This window comes from Cajanus cajan, chromosome 11 (genome assembly GCF_000230855.2).
Source record: "Cajanus cajan strain Asha chromosome 11, NIPB_CcT2T_4, whole genome shotgun sequence".
Classification (NCBI taxonomy): Eukaryota; Viridiplantae; Streptophyta; class Magnoliopsida; order Fabales; family Fabaceae; genus Cajanus; species Cajanus cajan.
Window position 1 is genome coordinate 44798970 of NC_138527.1, and position 20480 is coordinate 44819449.

Below are 20480 nucleotides of genomic sequence, written 5' to 3' on the forward strand. Positions count from 1 at the left end.
CTCTACCCAACATATACAAGTTATAGATACAGTTTTCGCTTTGGAGCATCCACTTTTTATTCACTGGCTAAAATAGTAATGGTTTAGTAACATTTTTACTAATCGGTAAAAAATAAACCGACTCTTTTAGAGTTAATCCGCACTTTTAAAGAAAAACAATAAACCTCAAACATTGATGAGAAATCCCCACTGTAAAGGGAAAAACAATAAGCCTCAAACAATAAATCCCTACTTTCTGCTCAAAAGGTAAATTCCGTAAAAACTAATACATGCGTGCAATCCACATAGAAAGCAATAAAAACCAAAATAAATCAATTTCAAGGGGCACTATGCATTTACAAGATTAGTATTATCACGAATAACAGATGTCACATTAGAGCAATGCTGTGATTTCTGTATTTTCCTATATCTACATTTGGCAGTCTCATGGCAAAAACAAGAAATAAACCCGACAATTTCATGCTTTTCCATCTTGAATCACCTCACGATAACCATTACCAGATTCGGATGATGAGGAAGCGATACTCTTGCCTCTGCTATCTGATGAGGATGTACCCTCATCTACACTTTTATCAGCCTTTGTCCTCTGCAGAATCTCGAGCTGATTTTGCAGAATCTGCTAAGCGGGAGGATTTGTTGTTAGTTACTACTATTAACTTCATTGTTGCAGTGGAAACCTATTTGTATGCATTCATTTGTTATGTCTCAATGCTTATAAAAGCCTAATTGTGATAGTTATTTATAACTAACATCAGTAAAATGTCCCTTTTTGGGATGGCAGAATTTAGCATACACGAGAAGGGAATACTTACGGTGATAACCATAATCATCAATGCGACGCTTTATATTCAAGTAAAACCAAAATTAAACATTACTTATTGTGTGTGGGTAAAGAAAAAATAGAGTCCCGCATACCTGAATCTGGCATTGAAGAAGTTTTTTTTGAGCTTCCAGCGGAGAGCTTGGGATGTTTGGATCATTCTCAAACCCCTCTCCATAATTCACAGGGGCTGCATATGTTTGAGAAGGTAGAAAATGGAATTGTTGCATCATAGGAAAGGATACATTTGTTGGTCCACCAGGGATAAGAAACTGTCTTAATGCTTGTTCACTGGAAGTTTGCTCTCCACTACGATCTGTACTAGCAGATTCTGCAGTAGGTATTTGAACCGGGGGATAAAGAGTGTATCCAGGAGAGCTGAGTTTGAGAAACAGGCCTTGTCAATTAAACGCTTTATAGACTAATTCAGTATTAAAAAAAATTATCTGATGCTTAAATACAAAAGTAAGATGACTAAATTGGTGTTTTGCTTTGTTAATCAGTCATCTTAGCAAATGGTTAACTAAGAGGAAGAATAATGAGTGAAAATGCAATATAACAAATTTCATAGGAAAGCTTCCAGGGAGAAAATAATAAAAACTGTCATTCTTAGATATAAGGGAACTCCCCTTGTAAGAGGATTCTGCCTCTTGAGTTCCCTTTCTGTTCATCTGAATAATAGAACCCTTCCTTTCTCATTTCTCTACCTGCCTATCTGTTCATTTCTTATTATTTTATTTAAACATAAACTGAGACCTATCAATTTGATCCAACTTGCTACATCATCAACTGGCTGAAATGGATGAAGCATTGGAGAGTTCAGTGGAGTTTTTAAATAAAGTGGCTAGTGATCATGGCACTCAACTTCCAGATATCAAGAAATGCATGGAAGGGATGGGTGACATCAAGGAACTTTTGGGAAAGTGGATGCAACAACAAGGTATTGAATTGGAGGATGAGCCCAAAAATGAACAACCTAGAAAGGTGTAGCTACCTAGCTTTGCTAGCAGCAACCCCTTGAGGTGAATAGCAAGGGCTGAGAAATTTTTCAAGTTGCGGCAAATGAAGCCAACTGAGAAAATGCAATTGGCTTTCATTAGTATGGAGGGGAATGTGATGCACTGGTTCAAATTCCCGTGTTTAAAAAACTCTAGAATAGGATTGAGAGAGTTTTACTTCAGCTTTGATTTGGAGGTTTGGAAGATGGAGTTTGGAAATGTATGAGAAAGGTTAACCACTCTATATCAAACAAGTTTTGCGGAAGAATATATCCAAGATTTGGGGGCTTCAAGCCTAGTCAACTACTGAGAAGCAACTATAAGGATATTTTTGGGTGGTAAGGTGATTAGAGCAATTGATTTAGCAAGGTATGTTGAAAAGGACTTTCCCTTGTAAGAGGATTTTGCCTTGAGTTCCCTTTCTGTTCATCAAAATAAAAGAACCCTTTACCAATTCTCTATCTTACGGTTTTGTTTCCTATTATTCTATTTACAATTTTACACGTAAAACTGAGAACCCATCACACTCTACATTTGTCTATTTTTTTTCCCACCAAAAATGCTTTAGAATACTACCATTTTACAATTAAATAGAAGGAACCTCACCAAGCAAGTGCCAAGCCCTAAAACAACTCTCAATGAAGTATACTCATTAAAGTTACTTTTTAAGATAATATTCTAAAACTCTAACATCCAATTGTGAATCCAGCACATTCAGCATTCATGCATCATTTCTGGTTTTAGAAGATGCATGTGTGCTAAAATATCAATAACCAGCAATATACACAGCACAAGACTGATTGACTAAGACGTTCTACAATATTGTTGAAGCAGAAATGCCATACCACACAAAAGAATTTGCAGAGGGGTACACATAAGACTTCTCATATATTGAAGCTGCAGCAGCAGCAGCTTGGAGTCTGGCTTGATGTCGACTCACATTATCAGTAGCCTCAGTTTGAGCTGCACTTCCAGTGCCTGTCCCAGTTCCTGTTCCAGGTAAAAATAAACAAATATTACATGATAAACTGAACAAACATAAGCAAAGTCAGTGTTTAAAATTACAAGGGGTAATAATGTAACATGTTTATTTAATCTTACAGATATTACATTCACATTTCAAAATATTTTAAACAGTTCGATTGTATTGGGCTCAGGTAGGCAACATAATCACCAAAAATTAAAATAAAACAAGGTTTTAAAAGTTAACTGATACGTGTAAAAAAAATCTAGAATCTTAGGAGATTCACACAAAACATTAAAAAAGGAATGAGAAAATCTTCACATGTGAATAAAATATAAATTGTGCATTACAAAAATAAATAGTAAAAATAAAATGATTTAAAAAAAGAATGTGACGGAAGGTGCAGATAGCAAAAGTGTTTATTTTTCCATTTTTATTTCCGAAGACTATCTCTGGAAATAATATCAGTTCATTTCCGACATCATGTAAATATCAACATGTTTCATGAACACTATTAAATTATACTGAGTGATTATCATGTTCTTACCCTGACGATGACTGTCTGACTGTGATCCTTGCTGCCCTACAGCTACAGGTGTTCCATTTTCTGGTGGTACAACCAAGGCTCTGCAGGTGGGACAAGTATGCTGCCGCTCCAGCCATGATCGGAGACAATGAACGTGAAAAAGATGCCCACATATAAGTTTCTTGGCGGTAGTCATCTCCTCACGACAGATAATGCAGGTTGCATCACTTCTGCATAGCCATTTAAATATATATTTAATATGCATCAATATTTAATTAGCGAGAGATACTATACCAAGTTTAAAACTCACGCATTAAGCTCTTCAGGGGTTGCATCTGGAAACCGATCATTCATATTTGAAGTAATTTTACGATATCGTATGTAATCTGCAACACGAACTTTGAAGTTCCTAAACGTCTCATACAGCTCCCGTATTAGGTGCAAGGGAATACCATAGTTTCTAGTAAATCAACTAAAGTTAGTATAGGAGAAAAATATAACCTGTGAACGTTAAATCCGTAATCTAACCAAAATATCATGACCATGAAAAACAAATGAACCAAATGTATGCATGTTAATGTAATCTAACCAAAAAATCATGACCATGAAAAACAAATGAACCAAATGTATGCATGTTAATGTAATCTAACCAAAATATCATGACCATGAAAAACAAATGAACCAAATGTATGCATGTTAATGTAACAGAAACTACAAACATCATTGTCAATTATGATTTAACCTGTTTCTAAGTGCAATCCAATGGTTCAATGCATTGGTGTCAATGAGAGGCATACAAAAACAGAGACTATATGAAGGCTACCATAACATACAAAAGAAGAGTTGACTGATCACTTACACAAAAATTACAAGGAAGAAGCACATGTACATAGACAAGTGAAGCAAGTCCCTAATCAGTTCCAGGTAAAATGTGAAGACTGGTTTCTTTTCCCACTGTCCCTCCATTAGCATGTCACTGACGTAGAAGAGATATTTTACAAATATTGACACAGTTGTAGTTGCCAGTATCATGTACCTGAGATAGAAACAGATAACTTCTCAAATAAAATACTCAAGTATATCATTTCAAAACTACAACGCTAAAAAAATGCAACAAATGGCATGTACATGTGAAGCTGCAAATTATTATGGATATATTCCTAGTTAGCACGCTTATTGATTAGTACAAATATGTTGTCTATGATCCATAATCCATGTAGGTATTATATAATTTAATATCTAATATAAATTGTAAACAGATAAATAAGTTAAGCTATTATATGAGTAATAGCTACAAATAATAACAATTTATTAGGTATCACTTGTAAAATCCTCTTTATTTGACGGTATTAATCTAAAGCTATTAATACGAAATAAAATAATGCAGCCAGTGCATCAATAATAAATAATTCAACGAATTTATCAATTGTAAGCGCTGTTGTATGGTTTAATGTATATTCCGATACCCTATGCCAAACAACTATGATGATGTTATTCTAGAATAAGTTTTCCTTTTACATATTTCAGTCTTAACTACGTGATAGTATTCCAAAAAAATGAAGAGCTCCATTACATGACAGGAAATTACAATTTCTTCCCTCCAATCCTTTAGTTATCATTGTCAAACAAGCAATTTTGAGAGTTTAACCAAGATGTGAAATTTCATTTATCAACATGGCCTAATTGGATTAATGCATGACTGAGTCAAATCAAAGTCAAAGAATGAAAAGACTTGAGGGATTCTTAATCTCGTCTAATACATTAGGGAGGAGAAAAAGGAAGACCGCTTACTCAAAACAAAAGAACAGTGAAACCGAAGCCTGCCAAGTTTCTATCAAATGCTTCAAAGAACTGTATAAGAAAAGGCTATCTAGAAGAAGGAGGAAACCCATGAAAGATACAATTCGAACATGTGACAACATGGGCACTGAAGGAGTCGTCTCGATGTACTCGACTCTCTTTTGAGCCAACCAATGCAAAGCCTTAATCAACAACAACGCTGTTACCATGGCAAGAAATGTCACAGAAAAGTCCTGCCTAAAAATAGTAATTGCAAAGAGGATTTCCATGACCTCCCTCCACGATTGCTCATTAAGCCTCTCAACCTCTGCCTCACGAAGGGAACCCAAGAACACCTTCTTGGTTAATTGCCATAAAATGCACATAATGACCAAACCCATGTTGAGAAGAAGCACCAAACTGATCTTGGAAGTCGAGAGATACACCATTGCCGGATAAAACTGGCCCCTGCTGTTAAATCCATGATAAATAATAGCCAAAGTTGCAATCAAACTAAGGCCCGCATAAGTCTTGAGCCTCATGATTTTTCTCTGCATAAAGATAGGGTAATCATAGAATCAACATCTGAAAACCCAATTTATAAATTAAACCTGCAATTAATGTGTCATACATATACGCATTTGAATGTTCCATAAATCAAACAGACGAAATAAACATTAAAGTTACGAAGGATTTGCAACATTCAAATTGAAAACCCATACAAGAAAAGCCCTAACTTGGAATCAGATCTATGTGGAATTAAAAATTTTGAGAAAAATAAAAGGTGAGGAAGAAATTGAAAAGCCTTATTGGAAGAAATAAGGTACCTATTGGGATTGAGGGGTCTGAGTTGGTAGGGTTGGGATGGAAAAAAATTGTCGGTCACCTCTCTCCCTCCAGTCTTTCGCTCTCGCCGGGGACTTCCAAAATTCTTTTTTGTCTTAATATTAAATATCCAAATTTACGAATAACATTGAAAAAAAATGATGTAATAGAAGCCAATCATATTTCGCCACGTAGACTTCTTCTTATTTACAAACCAATAGTAAGAAAGTTATAAAGTTAATAAAACAATACTCTTAAATTATTCTAACAAAAACTTTTTTTAACAATTATTTTAATAAAAAATTAAAGAGTTTTTACATCAATTAAAAATTAAAAAGTTAGAAACAAAGTTTTACACTTTTCTTTTTTTATATATAAAAAGGTTTTAAACATCTTTAGCATTTATTTTCTCGAAGTCATGTATTAGTAAAAAAAAATATTTATAATTTGTAGATTTAAATATAAATAAATTATAACCAAGTTGATTTTATTTAATGATATTATTTAAAAATATTTTATTATTTCTAATAAATATTATTAAGAGTAATTTTAAAATAAAGTTTAATTTTTATATCAAATCAATAAAATTAAATAAATTTGACTAATTTTTTTTAATATATGTGAATTTAAATATTTTTACTTATATATGAGTAAGGATATGAATAAACTATATTTTAAATAGGAGGTTATAATTTATCTTACTTAAAGTCTGATTTAATCTATTTAATGAAAAGATTAAATTTAGATTTTTAAAAAAATCAATTTATTTGAATATATTAGGTTATAATTTATAAAAAAATCTGTTAAACTTAAAAAATTTATTTATCTATATTAGTCGGGAAACTGGGACTTTGTTCCCTATATATTTATTTTTGAAAATTTTTAAAAGAATAAATTTGACTAAATCTATAAATAATAGTATTCAGTACAAAAATGAAATTAAAAAAGATGATTATCAAAATTATTTTCTTTATAATAGATATAGATAATATAATAAGAATATAATATCCATATTATATTATTGATATAATTAAATAAATAAATTTTTAATATAAAAATTAAATTACTAATATTTTTGACATTTTATCACTATAATTTAACGTTTTACATAATGTTTATATAAAATAAAAAAATAGAAATTATAAAATATGATAATGGTATTTTCGTCTATTCCTTTTCTTTATTTTCATAGCTATTTATTTAAAATATTGCAAATGACATATAAAAAATATTTAATTTTTTAATAATATTATTTTTTTATATTAATGTAAGTAAGTGTATATTGTTATACATGAGTGTGTAACTCTTACATTAGCTTTTATTTGAGAAAACTATTTTTTATCATATAAAGTTAATTTTTTTTAATATATATATATATATATATATATATATATATATATATATATATATATATATATATATATACTTAAAAGAAAACTTCTACACAGATCGAACTATGCTCCTTGTATTGTAGGAACCCATCTTAACCGACACACCATATCAAATTTTATAAACACATCTTCACAAATATAATATATAACATGAAATAATAACTCGTAAAAACTAATGATATATATATATATATATATATATATATATTTAAATTCAGTATAAATGAAAGGATATTTGAATATAGCAGGACTTGAACTTTGAGTATGAAGAAATTTAATTTCTTTATTTAAAAAGTTAAAAGTGAAAGAATTTTATTTGAATTTGAAGTAATTTAAAATTTTTACAATTTTTTTATATAAACACAACTTTTAGAAATATCCTCTATCTAAACTCATCCTTGTGGAATTATATTAAAATATGTTATGTAATATTTTTGGAAAATTTTAAAGAAATTATATAAATTTTATTGAAATTTATAAGTATAAAATATGTATAATGTGATTTTTTTTTTTAAAATAATAAAAATCTTCTATAGTAGCTCTGGTCAGAAAGTAGGCATAGAAAAATCTTGTAGTTTATTTTCTAGTAACACATGGTGGCAGGTTAGGGGATACTAGAAATGGGTTAGGATTTCAAAGAACTGATGATGGACAAGTACCTTAGTGTTCCAATCTTCACAAGCATCACAAAAGAAGTACCTACCAATTTTTAGTAGACAAAGTGAACCAACTTTTAAGTGCTTGGAAAGCTACACAACTGTCACTTGTAGGATGCGTGACTCTTACTAAATCCGTACTACAATCCTTACCCAATCACATCATGCAATTCTACTATGTTGTCTAAGTTAGTTTGTGATGCCATTGATCATAAATGTTGGAACTTTGTTTAGGGAGACTCAGAAAATGCCAGAAAAATTCACACAGTATCTTGGTCCTCCTCAAAGATCCATGGGGGTCTGGGCCTTAAAGAATTTAGAGTTATTAACCAGACAACCCTATTAAAGGTGGGTTGGAGATTCATGATGCAACACAATGCTTTTTGGGAAAGTGTTATTCATGCAAAACACAGATGTGGATCGGGGACTATTCTTGTGATTGATTCGGAGAGGAAGGGATCTAATTTGTGGTGTGGAATTAATTAAATATATTTGGACTATACTTGATAAGAAAATTAGTTGGAAGATCAATGATGGTTCTTCTATTCGGTTTTGGAGGGATGACTAGTACCTCAAATGGGAGTGCTCCAAAGATAGGCAACAAGACAACTTTCAATAGTAGAGTGTTTTGAACCTGTTTGTCTTTATGTTGTTTTTCCGGTTGCTGTGGACATAATTTGGACTAATAATAACAATGTGATTTTTAGACATTTTGTTGACCCTCCCTAAGCCATAGTTGCCAAAATTCATTGCAAGGCTCCAAGTGTGAAGCAAAATGGTTTGATTAATTCTCTAATTACCATCTGTTTCAATCATGATATAGAACATCCTATTGCTATTCGGTTGATCCCCCATATGATTAAACTAAATGTTGCTGGTGGTGTCAGCTCGTCTGGTTTGGCTTCATAGTATAATACGTAATTCTAGTTCTGATTTTGTGGCTGCCTACTTGCACTTTTTGGGTTCACTATGTTAGAAACTTCTTGCACATCATGGTGGAATATTCGGTTGATCCCCCATATGATTAAACTAAATGTTGCTGGTGGTGTCAGCTCGTCTGGTTTGGCTTCATAGTATAATACGTAATTCTAGTTCTGATTTTGTGGCTGCCTACTTGCACTTTTTGGGTTCACTATGTTAGAAACTTCTTGCACATCATGGTGGAATCAGGCTCTACTGCTGCAATTTCACTTTTACAGATGGGCAGGGACGGAGCCAGGATTTCAATACTGGGGGGGCCGAGAATAAATAATATATAATTTATAATAAATGAAAATTAAAGTATCAAAAGCATATTAGGGGGTGCCATATAGTAATATATATGTATATAAAAAAAAATTAAAATTGTTGGAGGGGCCGTGGCACCCGTAGGTCCCCCCTTGGCTCCGTCCTTGCAGATGGGATGTGAGATTTCTTATCCTTGCTTTTGTTAGAGTCCAAGTATAAACTGAAGTCCCACATTGATTAGAGTTAGATATGTTGAGAGGGGGAGTGTTAGAATTTAAGTGTGAAACAAAGTCCTACATTAGTTATAATTAGGTATGTTGAGTAATATATAAGTGAGACGGACCCACCTACCTAATGTCTTAAGGTTTTAGGTTATGTTGTGGTGTCAAACTTACTTGTGTGACTTACTCATTATGTACTGTATTGTGAAGTGAAGTTCTACATTGATTAGAGTTGGGCATGTTGAGTAATAGACTCCCTTGTCTGATTTACTTACTACTCATTGTATAGAGTGCTCCCCGATATTAAAAACTTCCCAACCAAAAAGTTGGTTAATTTTTTCTTACATGTTAATTTTACTTACAATTTTAGAGAGACAAATAATCAAATATAATCAATTTCATAGAGTAGAGAATCGTTCTTTTCATGAATGTTTTGCAAACTTTTATCACCCCTCTCATGCCAACCGATTCAAGTAAGATAGTTTTTTACCGTAAAATTTAATTAATTTTAGAGTTTGACTTTTTTTACAAAAAAATAAATAAATAGTATCATCATTTTTTTCATAACAGGATGACTTTAACAAACTAATATTTTTAATGAAAGTATTTAACAACAAAAATGTGAAAACTAAAACATTTTGAATTTCATAAGAATGATTGAAATAAGTAAAATAGAGAGAGAGAAAAAAAATCATATTTAAGCCTCTATTTTACTAATTAAATCATTGATTATTTTTTTTATGATAAGACAACAATCATACTTATAAAAAATTTATGTTAAATTAAATAAAACATGACATAGTTTTATTTATTTTTAAAATAAAATAGTGTGAAATTGATGGCATTTTTAATTTAATGAATAAATTAATAAAATACAATTTATACTACACCCTTAATTTACCAACAAAGAAAAGGCAAATAATAATTTTTAACGGAACCAATAATTTATTTATTTCCTCTTTACTCTGGTTTATTTCTATTATTTTTTCTTGGTTTTCTTTATTTTATTCTTATTTTTATTTGGTGTTACCAAAGCCTTAGCAATAGTATACCCCAAAAGAGAAGAGAGAAGAGAGTGGGAGAAGAAGCGAGAGGAGGAAGAAGAGCGAGATGGCATCGGTTGTGAAGAACGTACTGAAATCAGTCAGAGAAAAGGGTTTCGGCGCTTTCCTCAGAGAGCTCAAGGAAGAAGGATACCTGTTTGTTCCTTTTTCTCTCCTTCGATTCTAAATTTCCCCTAACATTACGCATAGTTAATCATTCGACATTTTACGAATCTTATTTGCCTTTTCACTTTGAATTCCGATCGTTTAGTTCGATTTTGCTGTTTTTATGCCTCTTTTCTCCAGTCTTTCTCCGGAAAATGCAATTTAGGAGTTGAAATTGAAATGAAACTCAGATTTGATTTAATAGCTCTTTGTTAATATAATATCGCGCTTGTGAAGGAATTTTGTTGTGCAATAATTATTCGGGGGAAAATGTCAGTGGAAATTATCGAGGGTTTATTGATTCCATGAATAAAGTGGATTTATCTGTTGATACTCGAGGGTTGTGCTGTGCTGATATATTTTACTTAATGGTTTGAATTTTCAGGAGATGCCTTCCGGATGGAAATCTCTTGTAAGTCAATTTCTTCGCTTCATCTTTTCATTCTTCATCAATTTCTCTCGATTTATATATATTCTTCTTTGAAAGCCAATTTATTACTTTCGATGATTGAATGTCTCACTGTTTTGGCTTGTTGCCTTTCCTAATGCGCGATGAATAAATAGGATGTAGAGAGGTACGGTAGAATAGTGAATTCAATTGAAGGAGCCTTTTATATTATTCAGGGAGGGATATGAGAAGGACACAAGCATGTATGAAAAACATGTATGACATTAGTTCTGTGACTTCAAATTGCCCTCTTTGAGATAAAAGGAGAAGAGCGTTTAGTGGTTTTGATTGCATGTTGCTGTACGCCTGTATACATGACAGTTTTTCTGTAGATTGAGTTGAGTGAACGTATATGGTTCATTGCAAATAGGTTTAGATTTATTTTTCTTGTAGCCGTCCTCTAGCATAATGGTTTATGTCTATTGGTGTTTTACCACGAGATCTTAACTCCCTTCTGATACTGGTATTTTTCCTCTGCCAATCTAATTTGTGAACTTATGTAGGCAGACCAAGATCCACAATATTGGGGCAACTCTTGTCGGTGTTGATAAAATTGGGAACAAGTATTATGAGAAGCTAGGGGACACACAGTATGGTAAGTGCCCTGTTCTTTGTGTCACAATCTGTATGTGTGTGGGGTTTGTTCTAAATTCTATATAAATTACATATGGCTAAACACAACAAAACTAACCCTTTGAGCCCTAGACTAGCTAAGGACCTTACCAATGGCATGCACATGCACAGCAACCATTAACATCAAGCCTTCCAATTATTGCTCATGGATATCTCACTATGCATAATTAACAAGAAAAATATATGTTGAAATGTCATGGCTTTTCAAGTGCTGCCTCAAGATAGGTGCTATAAAAAGCATAATGCTATAAAAGATGATGTGTATATCTTGGAGTTACTATAAGCCTTGCAAGTAAAGGTCATGCCAGCCAAAAATATCAATATCAATAATCAATAAAGAAACATAACAAACAGAACTCCGGTAAAACTGTGAGGATTGTGAGGGGGAGGGACAGTCTTTGGAAACGGAAAGATATTGAAGCTTTTTATTGTAAGCTGTCTGGGGGTCTGATGAGTGGTGGATTGGAATCATTAAAGAATGCCTACCTAGTCTACAAGGCTCTCACCCAGTGGGTCTAAAGAAGTAAGGATGGTATATGCATGCATCCTTACTCCTACAAGCTGGTAGGCTATGAACCTGTGACCTCTAGGTCACACACAAGGCAGCAGCTGTCTTGGGCTTGCCCTCTATTAATTGTGTATAATGTGGGTATAACTATTGCGGGGAAAGGAATCACGAGGAAGAGTGTGGAGTTAAATTGGGAAAACAAAATGTAGGCCGAGTTTCTTAAGCAAAATATATGCTCGTGTAAGTTTGAGACATCATCATACTAGTATTTAAGCTAAAATGTTGTGATTTAATGACAGATTTTAGAAGTTTAAAATTTAAATAGAAGAGTAACAATTAGTAACTTGACACACGTGTAACTTGTGTTTTCCATAATACAACATGGATATTTTCATTTTAATGCAAACTTGAATCAGTTTTTCTAAACTAGGATCAGGAGGGGAGGAAAACTTGTAACTCAGGATCATAATTTGGATAGTAAGATCCAACGTTCTTTCTTCAAATACTTATAATACTTATGAATGAAAACTACATAGATAATCTCTAAATCACAACATTCAACAAACTTAAAGTTAAAATTCATAATCATAATAATATATTATAATTAACAGAATTATTATAGTATATTATTATGCTTATGGATAATTAACAGAAGAGATAAACACTTAGGCCAACAATAGAAGAATCATTTTAGAAGTCACAGTCCCAATCCCCGAGGGAAGAGAATGAACACCTAGTCAAGAGAATAAATGAATGATGGTTTATAGAAGAGAGGGAAGTTCACTTCGCAAATCAGAGATGAGAGAAAACTTGGGGAGAAAGGAGAAGCTTCGCAAAACAGAGGTGTGACCAGTGGCGATGCAGAGTGGTGGTAGTGGTGCAGCATTGATGTCAAACAGTTGCAAATGAGTCAGAAATAGGGGAGAAAGGGTAGGGTGCACCTATGGGAAGAGAACATAAGTGTTTTTTAAATGGGGACAGAACGAAATTTAGGGTTTTCAAAGGACCACGACCTGGTTATTTTGACCTAGTAGGGGATCGATGAACCCACAATTGCATGTGGATGTGTGGGTGTGGTAGATCACAATACCATAACAATCCTAGTTGCCAGCGATTCTGGCTCCCAATCCGGCACCAAAGAGTGGCCTTGATGGCTTGATGCATATGATTGTACTATCCGTACTATCCTACGAGGTAAGCTTGTGAATTTTACAACATTGCACGAATCTACTGCTGGCGAACAAGCCACCAGACACAAAGAAGGGAATGGATGATTCAAGGGCTATGTCGTAGTGTTTCTCAGTAGAAGTCATCAATATCTTAGCAGCAAAACCTAACAACTCAAGATGATCTCAGAATGATCCATGCCAGGCAGCAATAGCTAACTGACGAATCTCTCTTCTGTCAGTGAAGGGCTTTGTTTCAAATTTTATTGATAACATTATGATTTTTTTTTGCAATGAATTGTAACTTGTCAAATGGATATCCAAAGTTCCTAACAATTTATTTTACCATTGAAATGAATTAAATAGATGGAATTAGATTTCCTACATTTTAAATTCTTTTAAATTTTAAAATTCTTTATCCAAAGAAGTAAAACCCCAAATTTTGACATAATAACAAATTTATAAATGTTATGATTTGCTTGATATTTGGCAGGAAGACACAGGTGGGTTGAATATGCAGAGAAGAGTAGATATAATGCCTCCCAGGTTCCACCTGAATGGCATGGCTGGCTCCACTTCATAACTGATCACACAGGAGATGAGGTATTTTATTTCTTCCTTGGTAATGCCATATGATAAGAAAATGCGAAGCCCCAAGTTGATGATAATAATGATACAATGAATTTATTGCAGCTTCTTTTGCTGAAACCGAAAAGGTATGGTGTTGAACACAAAGAAAACTTGTCTGGAGAAGGTGAACAGTATATCTATCATTCCAAAGGACATGCACTTAATCCAGGGCAGAGAAACTGGACCAGGTACCAACCATGGGAGTCCAAGGCCTGAACCATGAATATGGGACAGCTGAATTGCAGTTGTTCTGGATGTTTGTTTTTTAATCCTGAAAAATTGTTTTGCCTTCATTTCATGGGGTGGAAGGCAGATTTTTTTTTAATCCTTTTAATAAGAAAACGAATTATTAGCTGTGAAAACAGATAAATTCACTTTGAACTTTAAATCGTCTAAAATATAATGTCATCAGTTATCACTCTATGTATGTGATCGTGTTAACAGAACTTGTTCTTATTTAATCTTTTACTTAATCTTTTTGGTCTCGGTAAAAGATCATAAATAATTTGAATAATTATTTTTGAGCTGGGTAAGCTAAGATAACTATAGCCGGTTAAACCGTTCCTTGACTATGTTATTTTTAAGCTGACTGATCCGAAGTTTTTAATTATTGAACCTAACGCATTATTTGAAAAATGCACGCTTACCTTCTCCCGTATCATATGAATCGTTCATACATTAATTTTCCCTGTAAATAATAACATATACTTTTCTAGTTAAGTGAAATATAATGTTTATATTACATTCTATTCTTCGGATTCACGTGATTGCTTTATAAATTATCTTTCTTGATTTTGAATTATGTATTCTGTTTTAAAAAAATTATTTCTTCCAAATTTTAGTGTTTATTTATATAGAAAAGATTATTTGCAAAATAAGTTGTATAAAGTTATTTTTATGCATATAAAAATTTGAATTATTTCTTAGTTTTCTTTTTCTTAAAACTGATTTATTATGTAGAAGTATAATTACTCAGCAAATTTTTTAAAATTTTAAAAAATCATTTAATATTTTATTTTATTAGTTAAAATTGATGAATAATAATAAAATTATTTTATACGTTAATTTAAATGAATAAAATAAAATATAAAATAATTTTAAATTTTTTTAAAAATTTACTTAATCTATGCATTAAAAATTTTAAATTTAATTATTGAATTATTAAAATTTAATATAAAATATAAATTAATAAATTATTAAACAGTAAGTTCAGATAAACTAACTTGAATTTCTCTTTATATATATATATAATGTGTATATAATCAATTATTAAAATAATTTAATCTTTACAAATGTTCCGACACACTTAATTTCCATACAGCTGCTAGTGCTTGGCTGACCTTCCCCGCCGAATTTAATGGGAATGATTTGCCTTCTTTTATTCTTATTGTATTTCCTGAAAAGCTTTTGCAACGTATAGGATTTCATTTTATAGACAAAGAAAGAATCAACCCATCTTGAAGACGTCAGAAAAATGCTAAATTTTAAGACAAAATACTTGGTGCCTTGGATGTTGTTTGAATGGAGCGAAATTACAGAGACTACTCACCCGCCTAAAAAGTTAACAGATAGAAGCTGACAAGAAAATCTGACAAATTTTTACGCTAGCATTCATTATTCAGGAATCACCGTACAATTCACTATTTATCAGGTTACCAAATTTCGATTTGTATATGACCACTCTACACACGAAGACGAATTTATGTCATCTCGCACCAGATTGAATGTGTATTGTGTACACTTCTCTACATCTGTCATCGCTGACAAACTTCAAGGAATGCTGTATTAGTTGTTTTTGTAACTAATATACTCTAACAATTGTGCAAGTTACAGGCAACAAAGAACAAAATTAAGCTGTTAGGAGTTCATTAAAAAAAGGTATACTGTTGTGTTAATCAGTAATAATCAGCGTAAAGAATGTGCAATTGATACATGAATATTATGATTTAGCATTAAAAGATACAACTTGAAATACAATTACGGAATGTCTTGAATCTTTCCGTCTTTCGTAATCATCTCCTATACATACCAGAATGTTGAAGTGTTCTACAATACTCCAATATCGTTGGGGAGTTTTTTACCTGTTCCCAAATCTTGGCAGAATTCTTTAACCATTCACGCTCTGACACTGGTCTTGTGAAAGATGGTGACTTCATGGATAAAATCTGACATACAGCAAAACACATCACGTGTCATAAAATTTGTTGATTATTAAAACTAACTGGTCTACAAGAGAGGAAACAATATAATTTTAGCAACTGGCAAAGTAAAGAAACTAGACAAGTCCTGCTGTATTGTTTATGAGGCATTCGTGTGTGTAATTGTGTGCATGTGTGGAGAGAGTTTCAACCTGATCACGCAATTTCCATAGTGCAGAAATGTAACTTTCATGCTGAGCTCTTGGGTTTTCATCTTTTTTCTTGAGAGGGATCCCATACAACTTTATCATGTTAGAATCCATTTGACTGCTACGAACCATAGAAGATGAAACATGCTCATTAGGTTTGTCTCCGGCATGTTCCCTCAAAAACGATGATTGTCTGAAATACTGTATGAGTGCCTTCCTCAACTGCACAAAATTATTAGGAGTGAAGTCTTGATCTTGCAACCTATACAAGTTGAAAGAAAATACTAATGAGTTCTTCATCATGCAGCAACCTTATTCCAACTAGTAGAGATGAGACATTTTATGTCTCTATATATATTTTATTTAAGTTAACTTAAGAGATACTTATAATTTTATGCATAAAAAAGATACATTTTTATTCTTTTTTTTTTTACTTTGGTAGTTCCATTAAAATGAAAAACCATGTTGTGTCATGTGTAGTGGAGGTTGGTAAACGGTTGGAGGGAGTTATGGAGTAATTAAATTGTTCTTTAATGATAAAAGAAAATATGAATAATAATGTGGTAAAAGGGTAAAAAAGGTATATCAAAATGTATACACGAAAATATTGTATCAGCTTTATCTACTGTTATAGATAAAGGAAAAAGTGTATAAAAGACAGAACTGTGACAAATGATAATAAGATTTTTTTTTATGAGGATAATAATGTGTGCGTGCACAAATCAGTCATGGAAACATCAAAGTTGACCAATTTAATGCATACACTCTGGAGATTCACACCGCAACTAAAGCATAAATGATGCACAATTTCATACATCGTCAAAGTACTACCCGAGCCTCATATACCTTTACTTTTAGGCTTCCTTTGCAATTAGTTTTCCTATTACCAATAATCACTTGCTCATTGCTAATTACAATCTTCTATACTTCATCTTTGGTTCTTGATTTTCTTGTATATTTTCAAAGTCAGTGACACATGCGGTAGGTGACATAGACCTTAATTTTAGAGGATATTTGAAAGAAAAGGTTATAGAAAGAAAAAACAAGACAAGGCCAAAATGGAATTTGGCTAGTAGCAAGCGGCTAATCAAGTCAAACAACAAGTTAACCATTTATCATTTCTCACTCACTAGGTCCCTCCAGGTCTTGGCTAGGCTTGTCTTTTCAAGAATTATCTTTTGTTGTTAAATTAACTACAAAAGCCAAACAGTTCAGAGCAATCACGAGTATTATAGAGTTTATTATTTTGGCTGCATTACAATGATTACAGCATTTGGTTACACATTTATACCAATTATTTCCTGCCAATATATTGAGGAAGAAAGATGTTTCTTACTTGGTGTGTACAAACACAGGAGTAGCCACATATTCTTCATGTTCAGGAAGTTTATCTTTCTCAAGCCCTGAACTAGAGCTCTGTGATAGCGATGAAGTCATCAAGGATGGGTCTGAAATGCCATGCTTCAACAAGTCAACCTACATGACACAAGTACAGCATAATCAGTCCTTTTTAAAATATCATTAGTCTTTAGAATTTAAATATATAAAAGAATTAAGAATCTGCACATAATGTGCAAGGAATACACTGTGTACTTGTCTTATAAGCGAGTCATTTAAAATCTAAAAAATACTCAAAGCTGACCAGAGATTAATCGAGTCTCTGTCATCAGCTGAACTTATCAGCACAAGGGGAAGTCACATGTTTCAAAAGCATAAAAAAATTGAGGGGGTTCTAGTTATTTTGTTAGCAACTGCAAATAAGAGACAAGTGTGAACCAAGAAGAGGCTATGTTCTAAATATTGAAATTAGCTTAACTGGTGTCATGCTTTTCTAAACCCGAATGCATCATATAGTTGTTATCAAAAGATAGGAGCTAGTGCCATGCTAAAATTAACAAAATACTGCCAACACACTATTGGATTGCCACTATTCACCAAAATGATCATTGTAAAACAGTAAAAGTTATGGATGTATCCCAAACCACTTGATTTTATTACGTGTAGGCCAGACAGAGCATCCAAACCCTTGATCTATTATTGCAAAAATCTGAGCTAAGAAGTCAAAAACATACCCACTGAATCATTCAAACCAGAAAAATAGATGGAAGTATGGAGCCACCAGGCACAACAGTTTTTCAAATGACTACATAATTTGGATAACATGAAAAATATTCATCGAGGTATTGAACAGGGCTTGAAGCATCTTCAACTAAGACACATACCGTTAACATCAAATGCCACATGTTATCATCATGGACTCCCTCTGACACTACCAGCAGAATATGACATATGGATGCTAGAAGAACAGCAAGCTATAAAGATTCCTTGCAGCAACCCAACATGGTGAAGTTAATCAGATATAGTAACAGTACAAAAAAATAAAACCATTCAAGATTGCCTAGCTAGAAACTTTATAAACAGATAATAATTGTATTACGAAGATATTTTCTACTCAGGAGTTACTCTTTACCTGAATACCCATAAGTTCATGAGCCAATTCAGCTGACAAGGTTTCTCCACTTAGCACTGAAATTGTTGAAGAGCCATCTGGTTTCATCATCTCAGTTAAAACAGAAGCACTGAATACAGGCTACAGGTAAACAAAATAAAAACGACCAATAAAACTTGAAATCCCACAAACCAAAGATAAGAAACAAGAACAGTAGAAGCAATAGAAAACAAACCAAGCTCCAAATGAAAATTGAATCAAATTAAGGAATGAAGAATAGAAGATATTCCGGGTAGTAGTAGTACCTGGGTATCGAGAAGAATAATACGTTCAGTTGAAATCCTTGGTTCAATGCCCGTGGAACAGTGCCTTGCCATAGCTCTAGTTTCTTCAGACTGTACGGCAAAAGGTGGTAGCATCCCTGCAGGCTCAAACATCAAAGTCAAAATAAAATAAAAACTTAGGGAAGAAATTAAGCCATGTATGAATAAACTTATCTGTAAGCACTTATAAGAGAATAAAATAAGAAACTAAAATGATTTGAGCTTTTTTTAAAAATTAAAATCATCTTATCTACTTAATTTTTTCAAAAATATTTTGATACCCTTTTGGTCCCTATAGTTTGATGAACTTTACATTTTACTCTATAATAATTAAAAACATACTATTTTAGTCTCTGAACATGCTGTTTTTGTTTCCTTTTAGTCGGTGTAGTTTCATAAAATTCACCTGTTAGACAGGGATTGTATGTGCAAGAACTGAAATGGAACATTTCTAATTAGGAGGACTAAAAAGTAAAGTTTATAAAACTACAAGTACTAAATGAGTATTTAAACCTTTAAAAAATTTTCGTATAACTTCACTAAAAGTTGAGGTCGATAAATTGATTTCAACTTATGCTGCTTATTTTCTTCTCTACTGTTGTAAGTGTTGCAGAGAAGTTTATAGGTTAGATTGTGTGAATAAACTAACCAGGCGAAGTTGAATCAAAACCATAGAGTTCATTCATAATAGTGGATTTGCCAACTCCAGGTGGCCCAATCACTCCAACCACAGTGAAGTCTGTATTCTCAGTCAAAAACTGTAACATTTTCAAATAAAATCCAAGGGCAGTTAGAGTATATCTCAGCTTACGATAAAGGTGTAACCTAATTGCAAACATTTTGAGGAAAAGAGGAAATCAGAGGATACTTTACTTACAGGGAGAAAACGATCGATGTGGAAATCCCAGGAATCGGAGAGAAGGTTAAGGGACGCCACAGAAGGAAGACGAGAACGGAGCTGAGTGGAATCATCATCGGCGGCGCCGCCTCGACCGAATTTTCCGGCGACGGGACCTCCAGCGACGAGTCCGGGCTTTGCTAGAAGGATTTTTGGAGAAGGAGAAGGCTCCGAACCCGCCATTGTTTCGTTTCGTTGTTGACAGTGAAATGAATCAGTGTCAATTTTGGACTAATGGGTCATGTCAGGTCTAGACATATTTGGGCTGGGCCAACCATTTCCAACGTTAATGGGCCGTACTTTTAAGTTTTCTAGAATATTTAAGTATTTTTATTTTTATTATTCAATTTTTACTCGTTTTAATTATTCTTTAATATTATAATTTTAAGAATATTACGTTACCTAACTCATTCATTTATATTTTTATCAATTCAAATTAGTATGGTTGGATATTTATTATATA

General features: G+C 32.7%; 3 protein-coding genes across 6 annotated transcripts; 1 reads left to right on the plus strand and 2 right to left on the minus strand.

The window, feature by feature from the left end:
• Window positions 1–207: 207 nt before the first annotated feature.
• LOC109810890 (ERAD-associated E3 ubiquitin-protein ligase HRD1B) lies at window positions 208–6070 on the minus strand. 3 transcript variants are annotated; one of them, XM_020374492.3, is made up of 8 exons: window positions 5915–6070; window positions 5100–5638; window positions 4168–4344; window positions 3619–3768; window positions 3330–3538; window positions 2664–2808; window positions 916–1198; window positions 208–616 (listed from the first exon to the last, which is right to left on the minus strand). In XM_020374492.3, exons 2-8 carry the CDS (start codon window positions 5627–5629, stop codon window positions 458–460), a joined length of 1653 nt encoding a protein of 550 aa, XP_020230081.1. In that variant the 5' UTR covers window positions 5630–5638; window positions 5915–6070; the 3' UTR covers window positions 208–457. The 3 variants fall into 3 exon arrangements, with proteins under 3 accessions (XP_020230081.1, XP_020230082.1, XP_029129715.1); XM_020374493.3 differs by lacking the exon at window positions 5915–6070 and adding an exon at window positions 5810–5893; XM_029273882.2 differs by lacking the exon at window positions 5915–6070 and adding an exon at window positions 5719–5846.
• Window positions 6071–10433: 4363 nt separating this feature from the next.
• On the plus strand, window positions 10434–14423 carry LOC109810971 (NADH:ubiquinone oxidoreductase, 17.2kDa subunit). The gene is made up of 5 exons (XM_020374590.3): window positions 10434–10606; window positions 11001–11027; window positions 11567–11658; window positions 13864–13973; window positions 14064–14423. Exons 1-5 carry the CDS (start codon window positions 10518–10520, stop codon window positions 14214–14216), a joined length of 471 nt encoding a protein of 156 aa, XP_020230179.1. The 5' UTR covers window positions 10434–10517; the 3' UTR covers window positions 14217–14423.
• Window positions 14424–15841: 1418 nt separating this feature from the next.
• LOC109810941 (uncharacterized) lies at window positions 15842–20236 on the minus strand. 2 transcript variants are annotated; one of them, XM_083067142.1, is made up of 8 exons: window positions 19997–20235; window positions 19769–19877; window positions 19102–19217; window positions 18818–18937; window positions 18570–18659; window positions 17684–17823; window positions 16351–16609; window positions 15842–16165 (listed from the first exon to the last, which is right to left on the minus strand). In XM_083067142.1, exons 1-8 carry the CDS (start codon window positions 20198–20200, stop codon window positions 16013–16015), a joined length of 1191 nt encoding a protein of 396 aa, XP_082923268.1. In that variant the 5' UTR covers window positions 20201–20235; the 3' UTR covers window positions 15842–16012. The 2 variants fall into 2 exon arrangements, with proteins under 2 accessions (XP_082923268.1, XP_082923269.1); XM_083067143.1 differs by lacking the exon at window positions 18570–18659 and having other exon boundaries at window positions 19997–20236.
• Between the last annotated feature and the right edge of the window lie 244 nt (window positions 20237–20480).

Bases quoted from the DNA above. Each gene is read 5' to 3' on its own strand.
- LOC109810890 (XM_029273882.2), bottom strand. From the start codon at position 5,790: ATGTTGCAAATCCTTCGTAACTTTAATGTTTATTTCGTCTGTTTGATT. The intron at 4,345-5,099 runs GTAAGCGGTCTT...TTTCTATCTCAG, and splicing joins TCACTGTTCTTTTGTTTTGA to GTACATGATACTGGCAACTA. The intron at 3,539-3,618 runs GTGAGTTTTAAA...ATGGCTATGCAG, and splicing joins ACCCCTGAAGAGCTTAATGC to AAGTGATGCAACCTGCATTA.
- LOC109810971 (XM_020374590.3), top strand. From the start codon at position 10,518: ATGGCATCGGTTGTGAAGAACGTACTGAAATCAGTCAGAGAAAAGGGT. The intron at 10,607-11,000 runs GTTTGTTCCTTT...TTGAATTTTCAG, and splicing joins CTCAAGGAAGAAGGATACCT to GAGATGCCTTCCGGATGGAA. The intron at 13,974-14,063 runs GTATTTTATTTC...AATTTATTGCAG, and splicing joins CTGATCACACAGGAGATGAG to CTTCTTTTGCTGAAACCGAA.
- LOC109810941 (XM_083067142.1), bottom strand. From the start codon at position 20,200: ATGGCGGGTTCGGAGCCTTCTCCTTCTCCAAAAATCCTTCTAGCAAAG. The intron at 19,878-19,996 runs GTAAGTAAAGTA...AAAATGTTACAG, and splicing joins ACATCGATCGTTTTCTCCCT to TTTTTGACTGAGAATACAGA. The intron at 16,610-17,683 runs GTAAGAAACATC...CAACTTGTATAG, and splicing joins CCTGTGTTTGTACACACCAA to GTTGCAAGATCAAGACTTCA.